The 22410-nt window shown below is 36.1% G+C and overlaps 1 protein-coding gene across 3 annotated transcripts in view; it reads left to right on the forward strand.

The window, feature by feature from the left end:
• grip2 (glutamate receptor interacting protein 2) overlaps positions 1–22410 on the forward strand; it is a 40142-nt gene that overhangs the window by 6887 nt on the left and 10845 nt on the right. For 2 of the 3 annotated variants that reach the window (XM_015383712.1, XM_015383713.1), the window contains exons 4-19: positions 2713–2858; positions 3580–3663; positions 3783–3858; positions 4335–4480; positions 7092–7239; positions 7320–7489; positions 11435–11563; positions 11772–11933; positions 13543–13729; positions 18133–18278; positions 18384–18464; positions 19466–19529; positions 19864–20009; positions 20551–20695; positions 20918–21057; positions 21864–22046. In XM_015383712.1, coding sequence (XP_015239198.1) covers positions 2713–2858; positions 3580–3663; positions 3783–3858; positions 4335–4480; positions 7092–7239; positions 7320–7489; positions 11435–11563; positions 11772–11933; positions 13543–13729; positions 18133–18278; positions 18384–18464; positions 19466–19529; positions 19864–20009; positions 20551–20695; positions 20918–21057; positions 21864–22046 — 2153 coding nt within the window. The remainder of the gene's footprint in view (positions 1–2712; positions 2859–3579; positions 3664–3782; positions 3859–4334; positions 4481–7091; positions 7240–7319; positions 7490–11434; positions 11564–11771; positions 11934–13542; positions 13730–18132; positions 18279–18383; positions 18465–19465; positions 19530–19863; positions 20010–20550; positions 20696–20917; positions 21058–21863; positions 22047–22410) is intronic. The other variant, XM_015383714.1, reaches the window with a different exon arrangement.

Consider the following 22410-nt stretch of genomic DNA (forward strand, 5'->3'; position numbering starts at 1 on the left):
TTAAAAAAGCCTTACAAGTTAAAAATGCAAAAGTTGGTTAAAAGTGGTCATGCATATACTTTGGTGTTTTCTTACCTATTTTGACTCAATGCTTAAACTAATGCATAAATCTTCAAGAGAGTCTGGCTGCAGACCTGCACTGTCAGGACCCTTTATGGCAGACATGCAAAATGGGGTCTACTGCACTGTCAGGACCGGAAGTTTATTCCGGAAGTTGTATTCGATGCCTTTGGGAATAGCATGCAGCACGTGTTTCTGGATTAGACTCTGTTAAACTGAGCATAGGAGCAGTTTAAATTATACAGTAAGCAAAAATCCTCATAGTAAACCCAATCTCCATTGTCGTTTAGAAAATATCTTATAGACCAAATGCCCTTTTCCATCCAACGATTCAAATCCAGAGACTTATTTCTATGTAGCACATATCTATTATTCCAGATATGAGTTTGGTGGGGATTAAATTGGGGAGTTAATCGACGCTAGCTTTTACTTTGAGAGGCTTCAAATCAACTTTGTTTTACTTTGAAAGTCTTCGAATAAACTTCCTGTTCTGACAGCACAGGAGACCCTACAGTGCAGCTCGGCAGCCAGGGTCCTGACAGTGCAGGTCTGCAGCCAGACCCCTTACTAAATCTTTACAGTAAGTCATCACCTTAAAATATCCTAGACCAAACTCAACAGAACCTCACCTATAACATAAAAAACTTAAACACTTGTCATCCTGCTAAAAGGACAAACAGCATGATTAAAAGGGAGGTGTGATAACTAAGGAATAATAGAGGAAACAAGTGAGAGAGGGAGAGTTAAATAATTTCCTCTGCTGAATATTTGCTTGAAATAATTTGGACTGGAATAATAAAAAAAAAAAACGTACATTTCTGTTATTCTAATAAAGCACAAAAACAATACAAGGGGATTTATCTTTCCAGACAGTTTGCACCATTTGGTCGTTCTTTTATCAATGGTGTTCTTGACGAGCATCTACTTCTGCCTTTCTATTCTTTTGGTTGCTTTTGCATCAAGAGGAAGCAAAATATAAATATTGGTGATCAGGATAGGAGACATTTATCATCTTTTGGAAAAAAACTCTTTGCTTATTCCAGCCAACCATGGATTCCTCTTGGTTCACAGAGCTGAAAACTCACATAAAACAGTTTAAATATCAGTTAACCACTGACTTTAGGATATAAAACACTGTTAATATCCAGTAGTATATATATCTATGAATTTTCTGTACCTTTAAATGACATACGTGGGCAGATAACGGTCAGAAATGGAATGAGTCACTTTAAAAAAAGTTTTTCAAATACTGGTACATGCAAATAATATAAAATTGATCAATGCTGTTACTTTTGTTTTATTTGGCGCTGGGCGGATGTCACCTTGAATATAAGTGATGTGAAAAAAAAAAAAAACACCTTCAATGACACATTCCTTTGAAAAAGTCATAGCCAAATATGTCATTCCTTGTCACGTCGAAGGGACACCATGCTAATTCTCTCAAACAGCTCATTTTCACACAGCTGAGTTCATGCCTGTGTTGAAGTAGCCGGTAATTTAAAGGGTGGGGACATGCGGGGGCAGAGAGTGAAACGGATGGAAAGGTGTGATGAGAACGGACCATCCTGATGTTCAGTGCTGCTAAGCTTGAGAGTCCTCTCTGTCTGCTGTCATGGCTGATTGACAGTAGCTGGGGGGGTGAAAAGGGCAAGAAGGGCGGAACAACTATTTGATTAATTAGCTCTCCAGTGAGTGGTGCGTTGTCTCAGAAAGTCAATTGTGAGACACCATATACTCATCTCTGACTGCGATAAAGATGGAGAGACTACCAACTGTCTCCCTTTAATATCTGTTCTGCTTTCTGCACATTTGTCCTGTGTTCATCTGCAGAGATTTTAAGTCACACATTGTAGTTCAGAATACTGCTCTGGTCATAGGATAACTTAAACCCATCGCAGATTCATCTTAATCTAGTTATTCCTTTTAGTGATTGCTTTTCCTAGGTTCGAATGTTAATACAATAAAAACTTTCAACAAATTTTGCAAGATAGCCTATTTTTTATGGATAAGCAGTCATTTATGACATCATATGGGCCAAGTATTTGTCCAGCTCTATTAAAAATTGTAGAGTTATTGTAAAACCTGATTGATATTTACTATAGACTGTTGGTTTAAGCTGTCTATTCGTAAACCAGATTTAAGGAATCTTTAGTGTCATTGTCGGAAGTATTTGCAGGTGTTGAGATTAACTTGAATAATTTGGTAGGAGTACCCTTATTCAACATTTTTAACATTGACTTTTACACTAGTATAGCAGTGTCTTCAAGATAAAAGGTGGGCTTTAAAGGTTTTTGGTTGTTCCTGAATATTTAAACCAGCTTCCTTTGATCTGAGGGTAACTGGTTTAATCAGTGTTTAATACTTTAATAGGGTTGGGAATTTAGAGGCGACAGCAATCCTAAACATGTATTAAAGATAGCTGTGGATGACCTTACATTGTGGACTAAATATAGGTTGTTTTTTAAGAAGTAGGGTCTTTTAATGTAATAATAGTTAACATTTTTTTTATTTTTTTATATTTCATTATAATTAGTTCAAATGTACTGCTTTGTTAATACACCAGCCAAGATTGGAGAATTTTAGAACCTTTTTGCTTTTAACAGTGAGTGAAGCATATTGCTGTTCTTAATGGTCTGTTATGACTTTGAACAGGAGCGACCAGCTGAATGTGGGTGACTACATCAAGTCAGTAAATGGCATCAACCTGTCCAAGCTCCGGCATGACGAAATCATTAGCCTACTGAAAAACATCGGGGAGCGAGTCGTCCTGGAAGTTGAATATGAGCTGCCTCCATTTGGTGAGAACAAACTAAAGAAATAAATCTAGTGGACAAAAAAATGTCAAAGCAATAGTAATTTTAAAGCAAAAATGCTATAATAAAAAGGTTTTAATGTACTTACAAGTTAAGTTTGATGATAGTAAGCCTGAAATAACCCTGAAATCATTGTCCCATCTCTTGACATCAAATCAAAATATGACTCACTGCATTTTCACTAGAGCATTCAGAAAACATGTACAGCATTTTAGTAAGTAAAAAAAAATGCTCCAACAATCATACGTTATCTTCAGGTTAAATTTGGTTTCAATAAGAGGATTCATTAAGTTGTATGCAATGTAGGAAAAACAAATGAGAAAAAAAAGGAAAGAATGGCTTTTACATGCATTGTTAACCAGAAGAAATACATTTAAAAAATGGGTAATTTGCCAATAATTTCAGTTTTTTTCTTTGAATACTTCTTGTAATAGAGAACCCATAATGCATTTAATTAAGGTGAGCCAAGAGGGGACCTTCACATCGTCCTCCTGTGTGCAACATCGTCACTGTAGTATTTCTACATATTTATGCTCCTCCTTTCCTTTTCTCAGATAAAATCATAAAATAAAAACTACTTAAAAACACTAGTCAAACTGAATTTTCCTTTTGTGTTTAATAAAATGTTTTGGAATTGAAAATGATCAAACCATCCAGTTTGCAGATGTCAATCTTTTATGCATCATGATTTTCTCTCTCCTTTTAGTCCAGAATCCCTCGGGCGTCATAACTAAAACAATAGAGGTGTGTTTACACAAGGAGGGAAACAGTTTTGGGTTTGTCATGAGAGGTAAGAGGCTGGGAAACAACTCTTTGCTTTGCTTGCATTAGGAATTTCACAATTTTGAATAAAGTATATGGCTTTACAGCTGATCCCCTCCCCCATATTTCATTAAATTTGTTCTAAAGGGGGCTTTCATGAAGACTGGCGAAGGTCTCGTCCTCTAGTAGTTACTGGCGTCCGGCCTGGGGGTCCGGCTGACAGGTCAGGTTGAGGATAACCATCTGTATAAATAGCGATTGTGTTTAACCTGTTTTTGACTGTATGTGTGAGTGTGCATGTCAGGTTTTCATGGACTAATCTGTCAGAGCATGTAAGCAAGCGTGCATACAGAGGAATGTCCACTAATTAATCCATTTAAATAATTTCCTTGTTGAAATGCATTAAATCAAACATCAGCAAATTCTTGATAAAGAATTTAGGATCCATGAAAAATTTAGGTATTCATTAAAAGATCTGCTGTGCATTTATGTTGAAATAACCATTTTAAATCAGACTGCACAAAATTGTTGCTGCAACACGAGGGCAGCATCTATAACTGAAAGGGCACTAACTCATCCTGAGGCTAATGCAGCTTTGCACTTTTTTTTCCAAGAAAAACTGAGAACACCAAAACACAGAGAATCTTTTATTTAGCATATTTCATTCTCATTGTTTATGTCTGGTGGTTTTCCTTTTAGAGAGGGCACAATGAAGGCTGGAGATCGGGTTCTAAGCATAGATGGGATGCCTTTAAACAGAGAGAGGCATGCTGAGGCTCTGACCATGCTGATGCAAAGTGGACAAGAAGCTCTCTTCCTGATCGAGTATGATGTTTCCGTCATGGGTGAGGAATCACACACACACGTGAGGAGCATGTGGAAGCTTTTGGAAGGCAGGGTTTCTTTGAGGTGCCCATTTAGGTACATGGATGATTGTTGGTGCTGGAGACGGCTCTAAGGGAACAACATGAACTCTGGTGCAGTTTTATCAAGATTCTTACAAAGAAACAGTTGGGCTTGAATTCTTAATATAAATAAATCAAAAAGTAGAAAAAGACTGAAAGTAGTGTATAAACCTTTTACCATTAAGTGGGAAAGTATCAACAACTTTTTGCATTGAAGATCATCTTTGATCCCTGCTCATATACATCTTTTTTTTTTAAGATTGAACCTACAAATAGCATTTGAATTTTTGTATTGAATAAAAATCAATGGTCATTTTATTTATTTCATAAATTGTGTATTATAGAGCCTATGTAAGAACATCCCATTGCATGTTGTTAGACAGAAAGAAAAAAAATTCCCAGATACAAATAATAAAAAAAAAAAAAGTGTACAGTCTCAACTAATGTCACCGTCTTTAGACTTCTGGAGTTCCTGGTCGTTCAATCATCTCTTGTTCTTACACAGTTCCATAATTATACCACATCTCCAGTCTGGAAACTAATAAAAAAAGCTAAACTATACATTGTTGTTATTTTTTAAAATTTCATTCTACGTGACCGAGAATAACCCCTGAATGGTTCAAAATACATATTTCTTTTCTCCCATTGCAGTTAAATCCTCATATTTTAAGGGTTTTCATAGAGATGGTCTACAGTGGATGACGTTATACGATGTTTAGACTGTGATCCATCACAGAAACTTTGATTACTTCAGACTCATCCAGTACCAGGCCTGGAGCCACTTTCTGTCAGCTTAGTAAAGCTACTTTATCCATATAAATACTCAGACATGATTTGCATTCTCTATTGTTGTTTTAGAAGGTCAGCCCTGCCCCTAAAGGTCGATACACATTGGATCTACTTTGACTTCTTTTGCACCAGTTTTTGTTGTAGGAGCTTTTTATTTTTACTGATTTAAAGGGCAATATGGCTTCTCCCTCCCAAATGAACGATTTAATTCATTTGGCTAACATTTTCAATTAGAAGATGAAATGCAGTCAGCAGATCAAACAGAAGCTAACAAACAAAAAAACAATAAACTAACAGAAGTTTAAGAAAGAAAATGTAGCTTCAGTGTTCCTTAAGTTTAAAGCTTCAAGTAAAGAAAAAAAAAAACAATTTCCCAATATCTTCCATACTTATATTTATTTGTTGGTACGGTATATAAAGAAAGACAGAAAATAAATCGATGTTTTATTGCAGAGGCATAAACCAGTTGTAGGTTATTGAGTGAATGATCTTTAAATACATCCTTTTTGCACAATTTTTCTACTTATTATGGTTATAAAATTACTTTTTCATCTTAAAGCTTGTATACACATATTAGTAATCATAAAATAGCAAACAGTGACCCCAGTTTAACTTCCTCCATTTAACCTCTTTACTGGTCATAACTTCAGTGTTTCATTATTTCTGCATGCTTTGCACTTTCAATTTGCTATTGTTTTAATCTTTCCATTTTTTTAAGAGTATGTGCACATTTCTTGTTTTGTAGCCTGTATCTGATTTTTTTAAATCATTGCATTGTTGTATAAGGGAGCTCACTAATAACATTGTACAATTTAAAGTCAGATTCCTCGTATGTGTACACATACCTGGCAAATAAAGTAGATTTTGATTCTGAGTCTCAGAATATACCAAATACAAGTGCCAACAACATGACTAAAAGCCTAATTATAACCTCCATTTGGTCATGGTGACTAATTCTCAAGATCACGCTCTTTGCTCTGGTCTGTTCAAACTAGGGCAGGTCACTAAGGATAGTTGGCACACATTTCCTCCCAGTGCATGAAATTTAGGATTCAGACCTTCTGTCTGCAGATTAATCAAGGCGTGAAATCATTCACAGCAAACAGTAAAATCAGAGTAAAAACATTTTTTCTTTTCCTTTGCAAATTATAACTGCTTATTCATAAAAAATAAAAAAAAAATGCTTTTCTTTTAGGCAGTCAAACAGAAAAAAGTTTAAGTAATTCCTTATAAGCATTTCTCATAGTAAAAATTTTGAAGTCGAAGGAGAATCCAAAACACAAAATGTAGTAAAGACAAAAAAAGTTATTTAATGAGGAACTGAGAACAACTTACCTATAATAATTATAATAATAATTGTTAATTATTATTATTATTATGTTTAGAGGTGGGATCCCAAGTCCTCAAAGCCCCTTTATTAAAATCTAAATACAACAACACAAAACATCTTTGATACTAATGTTTTACAATTAGATGGCTTCTTTTCTACCTTATTGTCTGTTTCAAGAAGTCATTAAATATTTATTTAGACAACTTCTGGTCAGGCAGCTATTATTAACCCTAACCCTTACTAACTGGAAACTGTAATGTGCATATTCAAATTCAATTCAAATTAAAAAATACTTTATTGAATGCCAAATGAAATGCTGTAACTCCTGTTACATATGCTCGATAAAATTGGAAATGTGAATGAGAATGAAATTGATGATTTAGAGTCAGTAGGCCTGTGTGATGTTCTGCATGCCTGTGTTATCCGTTTCAGAGGCAGTGCAGCAGGCCTCAGGCCCTCTGCTGGTGGAAATAGTGAAAGGTTCTTCAGCTAGCCTGGGGATCAGCCTCACAACAACAATATATAGAAGCAAGCAAGTCATCATTATCGACAAGATAAAGCCAGCAAGTGTGGCAGAAAGGTGAAGCAAAATGCTTTGAATGTTCCATAAGAACAAGAGGAGACATTCCAACAGAGCCTCAGCTTCTGTCTTACTTTCAGGTGTGGAGCACTTCATGTGGGAGACATCCTGCTGTCCATAGATGGGACAAATACTGAGCACTGCTCCCTGATGGAGGCCACACAGCTGCTGGCCAGCACCTCTGACACTCTCAAACTTGAGATTCTTCCAGCCAGTCAGAGCAGACTTCCCATCCGACCACAAGACACAGGTATTCCCTGCAGGGACATTTTAGATGAAATCTTTTTTTAAATTATTATCAATAAATATAAATAAATGGAAACACTGAAGTCTAACTTGCTTAGCTGGTTACATTTAACTTTAATTGACAAATGTTCAATTTTTACTGTATTTTAACTGAGAAACCAGCTGACATATTTTTCTGTTTCATGCTTTTTAGATTTTTAGAAATTCTCGCTGTAAAATATAATATTAATTGTTAAGAAAGAAGAAAAGTTATTTTGTTTAAATCTTTCCTGTTAATTATGTTAAACTAATTTATCATTTATAATTTTTTTTTCAGAGTACTACTATCTAATATATATAAAAAATAATGCATGTATAATACCTGAATAAGAACAAACTATTGGCCACATTATTATGTAGAAGAAGGAATCTTACTTTGGATTTACATCGATCGTGTTGTAATTTACTTTTCAAATTACTACAATATATAGATTAAAAAAATAAGATGAAAATCAAGGGTAATAGCAGTATGCATAAGCATGCTTGTCACACCACCTTTTTTTTTTTAGAATAAATAGATAAATGTCGGACAGGAAGCTGGGATCGTGAAAAAGACCATAACTGTTTTTAACAGTGTTTGTACATATGTGACGTGTTTATTGTGTTAAACAGAGCCTGTCTGGGGAAATAGTTTGTCTCTGGGTCGTTTGTTTTTGCCTGCAGGGCTCTGTAGCACTAGCCTGAAGGTAAAAGCTTAAGTTGCCTCTAAGCAGGATGCCAGGGGTTAACAAAGATGTTATGTTTTTAGGCTCTAGAAATGCATGTCATAAATGGAAGATAGTCCCTGATGATTCTCTCTATAGACCTAATTGTTTTTTGCAGTTTGGACCTGTCGTGTTTTGTAGATGAGGAAAACCACACAAAGATGAATGTGTGCAATAACACACTGAATGACGGAGATGTAGAGGATGCCTTCAAGCTCCTGTAGAATGTTGTACTTCTTGAGTTGCCAGAGGGAGAACAGGGAGAACAGTCTTTGCTATTTCAGAAGTCCACCCTCATTACCAGCATAGCTGGTTTAGATCCAGGTGGTGTTGAGCACACCTATAAGTCCACCTCTTGCAAGTATGCAGATCTGCATCAGACAATGGTGCATCTGCAAACTTCAGAAGTTTTGCAGATTAAATGCAACACAGACAGATAAACTTGCAGATTTATTCTCCTAGAAAAGAACTGTTGCCTATTCACTTCAAAAAAGTGTGCATTTCCCTTCCTAATAATCAGACCATTTCTTACTTTGTCCAGGCTGTCTAAATCCTCCTGTGTATGTTTTTTCTGTATATCAATGGCCTCTTGCATTTGTTGCACGCTTGCATGTCATACAATAAACAGTTTAGCTTTTCTGTGTCAGATATGTTCCTGCCCACCATATGCACCATTATTTTTTATTTTGAGTCGTTGTACGAACATCTGCTTCTCCATGAACAAATACATGTGTAGGATCACACAAGAGGAGGAATTAAACATAAGGAAAAGTGCTGCTGTTTATTCTAAGAAGTCATATAATTAATTCACACATTCCATTTCCTCCAATGTGTTTCTGTACATTATTCTTCGTTTTTAATTAATCTAGCCTTAAATATTGTTGTCATTAGAATGTCGTAGATTGTGAAGCTTTTTAACGTTGCTTCTTCTGAAAAGAGAAAAGTCATAAAAAAATGTATGCTTTATGTGACATTTCTGTAATGTTTTAGTGCACACCATTTTTGGTTGTAGTGACACATCTGAACAGAAATTACGGCAATCCTGATTATTTTATAAGCCACAATTTTATTGCAATTTATGCATAATGATAATGTATAAAATAGATTAGATAATTACATATTTTTGTAAATTCAGGTTTCAATTGTATTCAGTGAGAAAAACCTCCCATGTCACAGAAAAATTACTGATATTTACAAAATCATAGCCGTCACAGCTCTTTGCACAATCTTTGTGAAATAAAGCATTTTTTTTTAAATCTATGCTTTACTACTTCTTTTAAGTTATTCAAAGTCAACATAAACTTTTAAATAGTAACTGATATGTTTCCCTTTCACTGGCATATAAATATAACTTGACACAGATGCCTATTTTATCAGCCACCTGCCACCAAGTAAGACAAAGATCAATCTTTAGAATAGAAATAGGAAAAAATCTTTAAAGTTTACTTTTAGAAAACTGCAGTAAAAAGTGGAACTCTGAGGGTTAAAAGGTCTCCAGGACAGCTATCATGTTCTATTGCCATGCAAACCAGTTGTTGGGTAGTCCAACCATTACAAACAGAAAGAGTTGCCAAAACATTTCTGTGTATTTAATTTCAGCTGATTGCATTTGATTAATCAAAGTTAAAATGAATCTGGAGGTTGGGGTACAGCAAAGAATATACATCTAAATAAGACACTTTTCGCCTCCTATATTATATGGGTGGGTGTGCTGTTGGCCTTTTTATGTATTTCCCCCTGCTGCATAATATGGTTAAGGATTTTTTTTCTAGAATTGTTTTTTTAAAACTCATCTTTACTAATGAAAATTATAAATAAGAGAAAGATTCGCTTTCATTTTAACACACATATTTAAATAATATATTATCAAGTATTATATAATATATATATAAGATATAATATATAAGGATTATATTGTAAATTTGAACTTATTTTTGTGGAAACAGAATTCAGTCTGTTCTACTACAGATAAATGATGAATGTGTGTTTCTCTTGATAACTGGTATGGTAACAGTCTAGTTTTCTGATTATTTTCCTTGGCCAAAGCTCAGCACATAAATAATACTGATTTTCACAAGAGATTTTTTACAGCTCATATTTTTCTGGTAGGAGGCACGATTAAAAGATGCAATTAGTTTAATCCGCTCAGGGGATTTAATGAGACTGATAGAGCAGGCACAAGATTAGGAGAAAATATTTCTTTCCACCCACTAAGACTGAAAGCAATATATCTTGGACAGAGTGCCTTAGGTGAGCTTAATTTAAGCTGGCAGAGTCAGGGCTTTTCAGTCTGATTTGAGTTATGTAGAACTTGGTTTCTTGATAAGGGCTAGAGGTTCTATTGCATATAGTCTAAATGCAGATGATTGGATTTAACCAGGGTCCCCGAGTAATGCAAACATCCCCCATTCAGCAACCTCTCCAGAAAGTCCTTCATTCAGGCAGGCAAGCTGTCAGAGATTAGAAGGATGACTGTCAAATTCAGCATTGAATGACTGATACCGCTGTCTGAATCTGGAAGAGAGGAAGTACTGAGGTAAGTGTCAGACAGTCGGTCAGCTGTTTTTTTTCTTTGATTGCTTCATGAATGCAGTCTGACAGAATGCTCAGGTTTTCAAATGAAGAGTGAAACCCTTCAACAAAGGAACCACATTAGATGTATAGCTGAATGTTTATTGAGGAGGTTAGGGATGATAAAGACTGACATGGAGTATTTTTCAAATTGCCAATTAGATGCAGAGACACAAACTCTGCATTAACACCAATCAGGCCTTCAGCTGTACTCAATCAAGGACAAGTCACATCCCCTTTAGCTGTCAGTGAGCTGGATTTCATGACTTTGTTCAGCAGTTTCAACCCCTTTGTGAGAATGAAATGATCAAAATGATCTTTAGTTTGAAAACAGCTCTTTGGAGCCTGGCTAGTAAAAGTAAGATTTTTTTTTGTTCTTTCTATTCTTTTCAATAACTGCCTGTTTTTCCTTATCTGTGAATGTAAATTAATGAACACAATTCAGTCTAGTGTGTTGCATAGAAGACATTATATAAAAACTACTTTTAATGTATTCCCCGATCATTGGTATAAAGTGAGACTTAAGAATCGAGTCATGTCAGTTCCCATTTGATTGAATTTTTAACATTATGCACTAAATGACTGCATCGTATTTTAATAATGCATGAGGGTTTTTCCCCTTCTCTTTGCTGCAGTTAAAGTACAGAAAAGCAACCATCATCACTGGGACCAAAGCAGCAACTACTGCCATCCCCCACATGCCAGCCACAGCAAGACATGGAGCAGCCCAAGCCACCCACACAACCAGCAGGACCACTGCAAATGTACGTAATCACTTGTGACAGATGTGCTGCTGGCAGGACAGTTTTGGTAGATCCTTAACAGCAGTTATAAAATTCTCTCTCCATGAGGTTTGCCCTAACAGTTGTCACCACTTTTCATAGATTTGCTGCATTTTACTGCTACAGATGTATTTCTATGGGAACAGCCCCTTTCATGTAGTTTGTAATGCACTTTTTTATTTTTTTGTAGCAGCTGTGAGCGGCAGTTTCTCCCCTTCCTCTACAGCCACCTCAGGCTTTAGCAGCCAAGGTAGCAACACTCTGCCCTGCCCCAATGCTCCCATCGCCCCTACCAGCCCTCGTAACTCTACTGGGAAGAGGAGGATCAGGAAAAAGGACCACAAGAGCTCATGTATGACAAATAATCTCTTTTTGAGTTAAAATAACATTAGTGAGAGCAAGAGAGTTTGGTGTTGGTTGTGACAATTTTGTATTTTCAAAACAAAAAAATGCAGTGCTTTGAAAAGGTATGGTGCCTTTACAGAATTTAGAAATTCTTCTGTTGACAATGGGTCTAAGGTAGCCAAAATAAATGTAACACAATTAGAATTTTTACAGGTGAAAAAAAAAAAGACTATCCAAAATAACCTATCCCTTGGAATCTTCTCTGTGGAGGAATTTTAGCCCCCTCGTCTTTGCAGAATTGTGTTAATTCAGCCATGTGGTGTTTTCAAAACATGAACAACAAATGAGGTTGAATTCAAGTCTCCACTTTGATTACACCTTTAAACAAAGTTATCTTAACCATTTATTGGTAAACTTGATGTTGTGATTTATTTTATTAATTTTGCTAAATAATCCATATGCACCTTGGCTTAATATCACAAACTGATGGGCAGAAATTATCCTTGAGGAGCGCAGGATTCCAGATTACCGATTGTGGAAAGTTGTCCTGATTCTGTAGTAGCAAAGCTCCACCATCTCTTTTTGACTGACCATGTATGTTTTGTTTTTTAAACTGCTGTGTAGGCATTTAGCTTTGCTAGAGGCCCACTTTTCATAAGGTTTCACTTCCAACTAATCAGTGAGCAGAATAGTCCCACCAAAAACAAAACAAACTTTCTGTACTGTGTAGATGGAAATGTTTGTTTTTTTTCTCTCAAAGGGGCCATATTTGCCGTCACACTTATTGTAACGATTCGGATGCTTCTAGAGCATTTTTATATTATTTATGATTGTCAGATTGGATTAAAGACCTTAAAACTGTACTCAACAATTTAGAAGAATGCAGTTAATCATAGTTGGTTCTTAAAAAATGTATGAATACAACTTTGGCATTTACTCAGGTTGCCTTTGCCTGACATTAACAGTTTGATCTGAAGCATTTAAGAAAACAAAATCTGTAAGGTAATAAGTACCTTTTCAAAGCGATCATGATTAGCTTTAGCCATTAAGATTAATATGAAGTGGATTCCATTTAATCATATGTCAAGTTGACTCTAAATTCCAATATCATGTTTTATTTTAAATGTTGTAGATGGTGAACATTTCTAAATCTATTTATCCTCTCTTATTTGCTTTGAAGCACAAAATAGTAACTTTTTCTGAACACAAAGATTGATTGACATGTTTAAATCCACTCCTGCACTTGTAGTATCCACTCCCTCGTCAGTTTAATGGGTCATGGAGTAATTTAACAGTCATTCATTGAATCTAATTTCAGTCAGCTGTCGGCTCACGTTGTCAGTATATTTTTGGGTTTAGAGCCTTGAAGTGCCTACACAGAGGTGTGAAAGCGGATTTATCCTAGTAACCTGAGCCTCTGTGTGAGAATAGATTTGACTGATAGTTGTCGCATGCATGACTGTGACTCATTCCCATGCCGTTCTTGCCAGTGGGCGACTGTCTTTTTTTTCCTCACCCTCTCAAATCATCACAAATGGTTCCTCCCTTTTGCTCTATCTGCCACATTTCCACTGATCTCTCTCCCTGACGTGTCCCATCAATTCTCCCCTTTTTAGTGTCTCTGACCTCCAGCTCCGTCGGTCCTGGGGGGCAGATTTTTCATGTGGAAACAAGTGAAATCCTCCTTAGGGGAGATCCACTCACAGGATTTGGGATCCAGCTGCAAGGGGGGGTGTTTGCAACAGAAACGCTGTCCGCTCCCCCGGTCATCCGCTTTATAGAGCCCGACAGCCCAGCTGAGAGGTAACCCATTAAGACACCTAACCAGAAATCATGAAGCAAACATGTTCACCTTTACCAGAAGGGCCTCAGTGCCAATGATTCAACAAACCTGTGAGAAATTTGCTCTGGTTTCCTTACTGATTTAAAAAAGCAAAATTAAAAATGTCACTGATAAGAATGTTTAAATTTTAGATGATTGACTGATGATGGCTAGCAAAATGCACACACACACTACAGTACATTAGATTTAGTCAGTTTATATCCACAATCGTAAATGTATTTTATTGAGGAATGTATGTAATAATACAACAAAAAGAATCAATGCAAAGAGATAGCACATTAAGTTATTTTTAATGGAGAAATCTAGAAAGTTTGGCATGGATTTGTGTTGTACACTGCATAAATTTGGCCTTTATGCAAGAGCATCTGGAAGAAAGCTCTTTTTATAACAAACGCGTATGAAGTTATTAGGAATTTGGGGGGGGGTTTAAAAAGAACTTTTAAATAGTGGCTTTTCCTTTACTCTTAACAATAAGAGCCACTTTGTTGTGTTTGATTAATAACATCCGGATGACACACATGGGAGTAAGAGGTTATAATCTGACAAAGTAAAAAAGGTTCAAGGCTTGTGGGTGGTTTTGAAATGCACTGCATGCAAATAATGCAAATTTGCCCAAAGAAATTACCATGACTGTCCATGATGCCCGGACCTGTTTAGATCATCTTGGTTGCGTCTTTTAAACTTGCAACAAAAGCAGTGGGAATGTTGCAGTGATGAAACACAGCAGATAAAAATGTGGATTAATTGCAGCCAACAAGTCATTGCAGTATTTTGCAATAAGTCTACATCATTATGCTTTCCTGAGGCAAAATGCAATTGTACAGAAAGTTAGATCAATATTGTGCTTGTTGTTTGTTTGTTTGTTTTTGTTTTTTTCTTCTTTTACTTTGATAACCAAGGTTTTATATAACAATAAATAAGAACAGTCATAGTACAAAAAAGGTTTCTTTGGAATTATTTGGAAATTTGACATACTCTCATACTGCTATTGAATAACTTTTCTCCTAATTGGATAGCGACTCAATCGGTCCTCATTCTATGTTAAGATGCTAAAAGATTAGAGAGCACAAATAAGATGCAACATTTTGAATCATATTGGGACATTTTCAGGCTTTTATGACATTTGGAAGCTCTGAGTTTGCTGCTGTTAGTGTAAAGCCCAGAGCAATCTGTAGGTTTTCCAAATGAAGCGGAGAAGTATTCTACGTGACTGAATGTCTTTATGCCTGTATGTCACAGCCTGCCTCGAGTGCTCAAGAGCTCTTATGAGGACATCTGCATTTAAAGATGTTTAAAGGAAAATGTGCCTATTTCCCTTGAACACATAGTCAGAATGGCTGTTATAAAAATCTATATATTAGGCTTGTCTACTATTGAGTTGGACAGCAATCTTTTTCTTGGATTTAAAAAAATCCATGTTCATGCTTGTTTTAAATTGGAGTGAATATAATGGAGTATAAGAATAGAATAGAAGAATTCAACTTTCAGGGCCTTATTGCCTCCAGTGGAGCAATTTGGGTGAGATGAAGGTAGACTAAATGTATGACAGATTACAGGTCCAACAAGACTCAATAATATGAAAAGAACAGCATTGCAAAGAGCTGGTCGCCGGGTGTCAGTAGCTCTCATTCTTCTCCTGAAGGGTGCTGCACAGTGAGGGTTCTTTTGCCTTTTTTTTTTTGTTTGTTTGTTTTGTTCAGTTTGTTTATTCTGAATTGTTTGAAAATGGCCATATTCACAATTAGTTTAAAGTAAATAGCCATTGAATTGAACTTTTTCATCTTATTTGGTTTGTTTACAAAAAACTCCTTATGATATACAGTCTTTTCATGCAAAATAAAATGGAATTAAAGAATATAATTGGAATAAAACTCAAATTAACACTAACTAATTATGATCGATAAGGTATTAATGAAAATATCTAAAGTGAGAAGAGGTTCTGAAAGTGGAGATCATTTTTAAATGTGAAAGAATGAATGCACATCATTTGTTTCTATTCTTTTCCAAGTTTAGATCAGGACTGGAAAATAAAACGGGTCATAATCCATTCTGTAATAATCTGGTGATACCTTGTTATGTCTTTTACATACACATGGTGTACAACAAGGAGGTGGTAACAGGAGCACTGAGCCCTACTGAAGCAAAACAATGTCTTATTTTAGTCTTGACAACAATGATTCATTGAAACATAAGTTGCAGTGTGTGTCAGGGAGATGATAAATCTAAAGGGATGAATCATCTGCTCGGGTTCTGCTCTGGAATATTTACCATAATCATTCAGCAGTTTTTGGCCAAGTTGTTTTCTCTCATTTTAGTATTATTTATTATAGAAAGAATGCATGCATTTGCCACCTTTGGCAGCCTAATTTTGTAAAGTGTCTTAAAATTAATATCTTATTGCAGTAGCATATTGTACATTTAAAAGCTTCTATTGAATTGATGAATAATGTTATACAATTACTTGCAATAAAAGCATAAATATGCACCCACTGTATATTACTCCTTCTGCTTACAGAAATGTGCTTAGTTTTTATTTTCACTTAAATTTTACTAGGTGCTCAAACAGTGAGACTTTGACCATTTATTTTTGCACAATCTATCTGTATCCTCCACAGATATCCCCTCAGATGATGCACAGCATTTCTGCAGGATTTAATTCTAGGCCCTAAGGTGGCTAGGGAAGAAGCCAACACACTTTTAGATGGTCTAGGAGTGTAAAAACTTCCTTATGTCATACAGTCTAATATGGATCCTATGCCCTTTGGAGCAGAAACTGGCCCACAACATCAAAGATTCCTGTGTAAAATACTTAAACATACAATAAGATTTCCTCAAATATTCATCTTTAATTTCCATCTAAACCGAAATGGTTCTCCTACTCATTATCCAGGATTTTCACAGATAATCCTGGATAACCAATAAGCCTCTAAGACTTAAAAAGTAAACCATGAAGTCTAAAAATGCTGCAGTTAGGGTTATTTCTGAAGGGTTTTTTAGGGTACCAGTAGTTGTGCATCCATGGATTTTTTTGTCTTTTTTGTTACACTAAATACACCCTAATATGAATATCAGAAGGTGTGACCAGTTCATGGTCAATGCTGTAAGGGTTTTACTGGGTTCTGTGTTGGTTAGAAGATGAATAAATCAGTCATGTATTAAAACATAGTGATTTGATGTAACCACATGATCAAAGGCAGTGCATGTTACACTGTAAATAGCAGGCAGTCTAAACGAGGACAGTTTATAATGTGTGTCCTACAAGAGTAATGATGATGATGATGATGTGTGTTTCGGCAGTGTGGGCCATGTCCCCTGAGTCTGTAACATGATTAGTCCAGAGGCAGTTTGACAAGAGTGACTCGACTACAGCAGCCTACTGTGATTTTAGTGTTTAAGCCTCCATGCAAGGTCAACGAGATGCAGTTTTTAGTGAATTAATATAAGTTGATGGCATTTTAATGTTTTCCTGTGCAGTTTGGTGTCTCCTTAATAGTTTTAACATTTATGTCTCCTCTCTCCTCCACATGGGTTTCACTTGGTAAGAGAACTTTTAAAGCCCATCCAAAAAGTCAAGCTTGCGGTGCTAGAATTGATTTTATACATGCTGTTTTTGACAACTGCTCTTGTATGCAGGGTTGGACCTGCTTGTGGATACCAGATTGCATTGGCGAAAGTCTGGCCAAGTTTATCAGCATCACTCTTTTGTCAGTTAACTTTGGTAAAACTTTTCTCCTGTTGTTGGAGGAGACAGGACAAAAAACTTAAGGGCTCTAAAAAGAGTAAATAAAATCCTAAATAATTTGAATAATTCCTTTTTAGATTTAAAAAAAATTCGTACTCTGATCAAAAGAACTAAGATTTTTATTAATAGTCAAACTAGAATAAAGTGTGGTGTATATTGTTGCTGACGGAAGATGGAGAAAAATGCTTTAAACCTTAGTGTTTTCCAAAGAGGGTATTTGAAATAATTTACCAAGTTAATTAGATATTTTATTTTTAAAAATTAATTATAAAGTTTTACAGATATGTCTCCTTTTTATGCTAAACTACTGTCAACACATTTAATCCACCTACTACTGCTACAAATAATTATATATCTGTTTTTATGCAAAGAAACAAATGCCTATACAGAAATAAACCCATTTTATGTTGTACGTACTTTTTCTTTTTTCATGTCTGTTTTTGTTTTTATTTTGTATCTTGAGAAAAAAAAAACAATCTCTTAACTTGTATATTTTTTATGCCTAAGCTTTTGTTTTTTCAGTTTTTTTTCTCTTACTGTTTTTATTTAATTTATTTTTTAATCTAATTTTCTATATCTTTATTTATGAATACATTTCCTTTTTATTTTTTTGCTGCAAAGGTGTGGGCTGTTGCAGGTTGGAGACAGAGTGTTGTCCATCAATGGGATCCCGACTGAGGATGGCACTCTGGAAGAAGCTCATCAGCTGCTCAGAGACTCTGCTCTGGCAAACAAGGTTACAGTGGAGGTTGAGTTTGATGTCGCAGGTATAACTTAAAAGTTTTTTATTTATTTTTTTTTGTCAGTCAAATTAAAATTATTGTGAATCTTTACCTTTTAGTTATATTATTTTCCGTTTTCCTGAATTGTAGAGTCTGTGGTTCCAAGCAGCGGCACCTTCCATGTTAAATTGCCCAAGCGGAGGGGAGTGGAGTTGGGCATCACTATCAGCGGTAGGTGTGCAATACTGCCAGCAGAGGGCAGTGTTGCTCAATAAAACTTAACATGTTGTGGAATCGGGATCCTCTGATCCTGAAACATAAAGACACATACCTTATTACCTGTGAACAGTGGTGTCAAAAGTACACACTTTTGTTACTTAAGTAGAAGTATAGATACTGCAGTTTAAAAACACTCTGGTAAAAGTTGAAGTATCAACTTGACCTCTTTACTCAAGTAAAAGAGAAAAAGTATGTGCTCCATAAACTACTGAAAGTATAAAAGTATAAGGTAACCTTTAAAGGCAACTATATGAATTGAAAGCTCAATTTTTTGACTATTTCAAAAAATTCTTTGAGATAGGGCCAAGGATGAGGGAGGTCTTGTTGGTCTCGATCTCCTGATACGCTCTCACCTGTGTCCGACCTTTCAGACATTTCAACATCTTTTTCTGAATCCCACATTGTAGCATTGCATAGACAATTCACGTTTGCAGTTTGAAGAACACCTGCTTGCTTCTGATGATTTCCTTTAGCTAACCAATGAGTGTTTGCGTTATATGACTCATCCAATTACATTACTTTTCACTAGATGTGGATGGAGCCAATGATCTGCATTGGATGGCACACATGACGTGAAATAAATATTTATAAACATTAAACTGAAGCCAAGAGTAACGAGTAACGTTGGTTTTAAAAATGTAAGGAATAGGAAGTACAGACGCTTGTGTGAATATGTAATAAGATGAAGTGAGAAGTAGGAAGAAAAATAAGTAATGGAGTAAAGTGCATATATACCTAAAAAGTGTACTTAAGTACAGTAAAGAAGTATTTGTACTTTGTTACTTGACACGTCTGCCTGTGAACATTACTGCTCTGCATCCATATCTTTCATTAGCCTTTCGGCTCTAACTTTTGAAATAACAGTGGATGCCAGATGCAAGAGAAACAAACACAAAATAACAATGTTTAAAGATTGCTCTGTTCAAATATATTTTTTCTTTTTCTTTTTCCAGCTAGTAAGAAACCTGACAAGCCCCTCATCATCTCAGACATCAGGAAAGGAAGCATAGCACACAGGTGGGTTTGATCATGCAGAGCCGACATATTTATATTTCCCTCAGCACTGCTAGGTCACATCAGAGGTAATCTTCCTCAAGGTTTGCACAGGCTCGCTGGTGGACAACACATATCTGTGTCTGCTGTGTAACAAGCCTAATAGGATTGAGTTATCATAACTAGATCAGTAGGGCAGCTACATTTTAGAAAGACTCTGGGTCGATTAGGTTTAGGATGAGGTTATGGTCACCCCCACAGATCCCACTGTGACGCTGGGGCTAATAGGATTCTGCTGCTGCCTCTTTAGGTCCAGGTTAATGGTTGGGATCATCTTGCTCTTGGTTCTGTCTGCTAGAACAGGCACTCTGGAGCCTGGAGACCGTCTGCTGGCCATCGACTCCGTGCGTCTGGATAACTGTTCCATGGAGGATGCCATGAGCGTCCTACAGCAGGCTGAAGACATGGTCAAATTGCGGATCCAGAAGGACGAGGACAACATTGGTACATGACTTAGTATGCTTCCATAATGCATTAATGTGCAAAAACAATGCAACACAAGTAAAAAAAAACAACAATAAAATTATGGTGTAAAGGGGTACACATGGTTTACTTTGTAATAAATATTGGAAACCATTCATCACTTCCCTACGTCTTCATTGCCCTTTGTGTTACTATCCCACAAAAAATTACAATAGAAACCATCAAACTTTGTGGTTTAAAATGTAAAAGATATGCAAGAAAAATTAGTGCTTAAGCAATGCACTGTATAACCAAGGTGTAATGCTTTTTCGTCGTCTTCATTATTCTTAGAGGTTTTCCTACACAGGAAATGGAGCTACCAGCATTGGTCTTCTTCCAAACTAATTGGTATAAAGAGTTATGGCTCAGCAATAAATATGTAAAAGTCTTTCTTGATAAGGTGTCCTAAAAAAAAAAGCAATCAATTTGTATCTGTGATGCTTCAGTATTTTACTATGCATTTTCGAGGAATTTATTGCATATATTTTATGCTCCTGAATGCTTTTTGTGCTTTTTGTTGTAGATGAGCTGGAAATGTCAGGCTCAATCATCTACACAGTTGAACTGAAGAGGTTTAACGGACCCCTGGGCATTACAATATCTGGCACAGAGGAACCTTTTGACCCTATCGTCATCTCTGGCCTCACCAAGAAAGGCCTGGCTGAGAGGTGAGCGAAGAGCACGCTTAAGAACATGTGAAGCCTTTTTCCTTTTAATAATCAATGAAGCGCTTAAACAATGGCTGTCTGCTTTCTTTCAACAACAAGAGGCCTCTTTGTTTCTATCTCAGTCCAATCACTGGCAGTTTGACAGGAGTCCTGAACTGGCCCTGTTGTTACTGTCTGATATAATCTGCTAACTCTTTCTGCACTGTCTTCCTGTCTCTGCAGGACTGGGGCCATCCACATGGGGGATAGAGTCCTAGCCATCAACGGGGTCAGCCTTAAAGGGAAGCCTCTGAGCGAGGCTATCCATCTGCTGCAGATGGCCGGGGAGTCAGTCACCCTCAAGATCAAAAAACAAGCTGACCGTATATATCAACTCTCTGAAAATTTTACTTTCAAACTAATGGTTTAGTTTAGAATAGAAAGAAAACTGAAATTAAGGGGTATAAATCCCTTTTATATCCTTTATAAAGGTTTTTTTTTTTGTACATGTTTTTTTCCGTTCACTTATCTACACTGCAAAAACTGATATACAAGCAAGTCTTTTTTTTCTTAAAATAAGTCTATTTTAACTTCTGTTGAGTAAGTTGGTAAAAAATTACCTGGGGAATTTGATTTACATTTAAAATAACAAAAAACAACTCTAATTGTTAAGTACCTAATATCTTATTTAAAGGGCAAACATACTGAGTCCATTGGCGAAAATATCTTTTTAACAAGGTAAATTTTTTATTTCTTTTAAGATATGTTTTTGCAGTGTATTTCAATCAAACTTCTTGTCAACTACAATTTACATTGCAATCAAATTTCAGTTTCAGTACAACCGTTCATAATGGATTTACGGAGGCCATGCGTGCCACAGAAAGCTGCCATTCGGCAGAACAGCGCATTGATATGGCTTGCCAGGTTCCCACTGGTTACCTGGTTGCCCAGATCCTAGGCGGTTACCTATAGCGCTGCCTTTAAAACTTGCTGTTCATAAGAAATTTTACTCTAAATTAAAGTTAAAAATATACAAAACAACCTCAGCTTTAAGTAAACATAAGTCACTAAAAAGGAAATAGGACAAACAAGATAATTAATTTTGGAAGTTTAAAAAAAAATCAGCTCTGAGAATGAAAAATGTAACGCCTTCCCTCAAGTACTAACCCTTTGCTCTGTTTGCTTTCAGCATCCGACTGTCGGCGACAACCAGACAGAGAACCGGGCTTTCTAAGTGATCCAGAGGATGAGCTAACCGACTCCCAAAAAACCAGTAAACTCTCCGAGGCCTACTCGGCCACTGTTCCCAGCATAGACTCTGCTATGAGCTCCTGGGACAGCACAGCATTTGATGCAGGCTACATTAGTCAAGGTGGGGCCCTGAGCTCACAGGCTAGAAAGGACTCAGTACTGTTTCTTTTGCTAAAAGGAAATAAAAAGTATTTGCTCCTTTATTGGATTATCTTTTGTTTTATGTCATAGCATAATTATAAGTTTCATATAATAGAATGATTGTTATTAGAGATAAACTGAATAAAACCAAAAAGCAGGTTTCAACGGAGGGCTTTGCTTAATACATCAGTTTCTGATTCACCACGTTTTCTCTGGTATGATTTTATTAGTCATATCATGGCTTGATTACTTCCAAAGAGGCTGTTTGAAAATGAGAGTCCAAAGCTACTGCTGGCAGAACAAATAAAATAACACAAGACAGATTTGTCATTTTACAAAAACAC

Source organism: Cyprinodon variegatus, unplaced genomic scaffold, assembly GCF_000732505.1.
Source record: "Cyprinodon variegatus isolate N-32 unplaced genomic scaffold, C_variegatus-1.0 Scaffold293, whole genome shotgun sequence".
Taxonomy (NCBI): domain Eukaryota; kingdom Metazoa; phylum Chordata; class Actinopteri; order Cyprinodontiformes; family Cyprinodontidae; genus Cyprinodon; species Cyprinodon variegatus.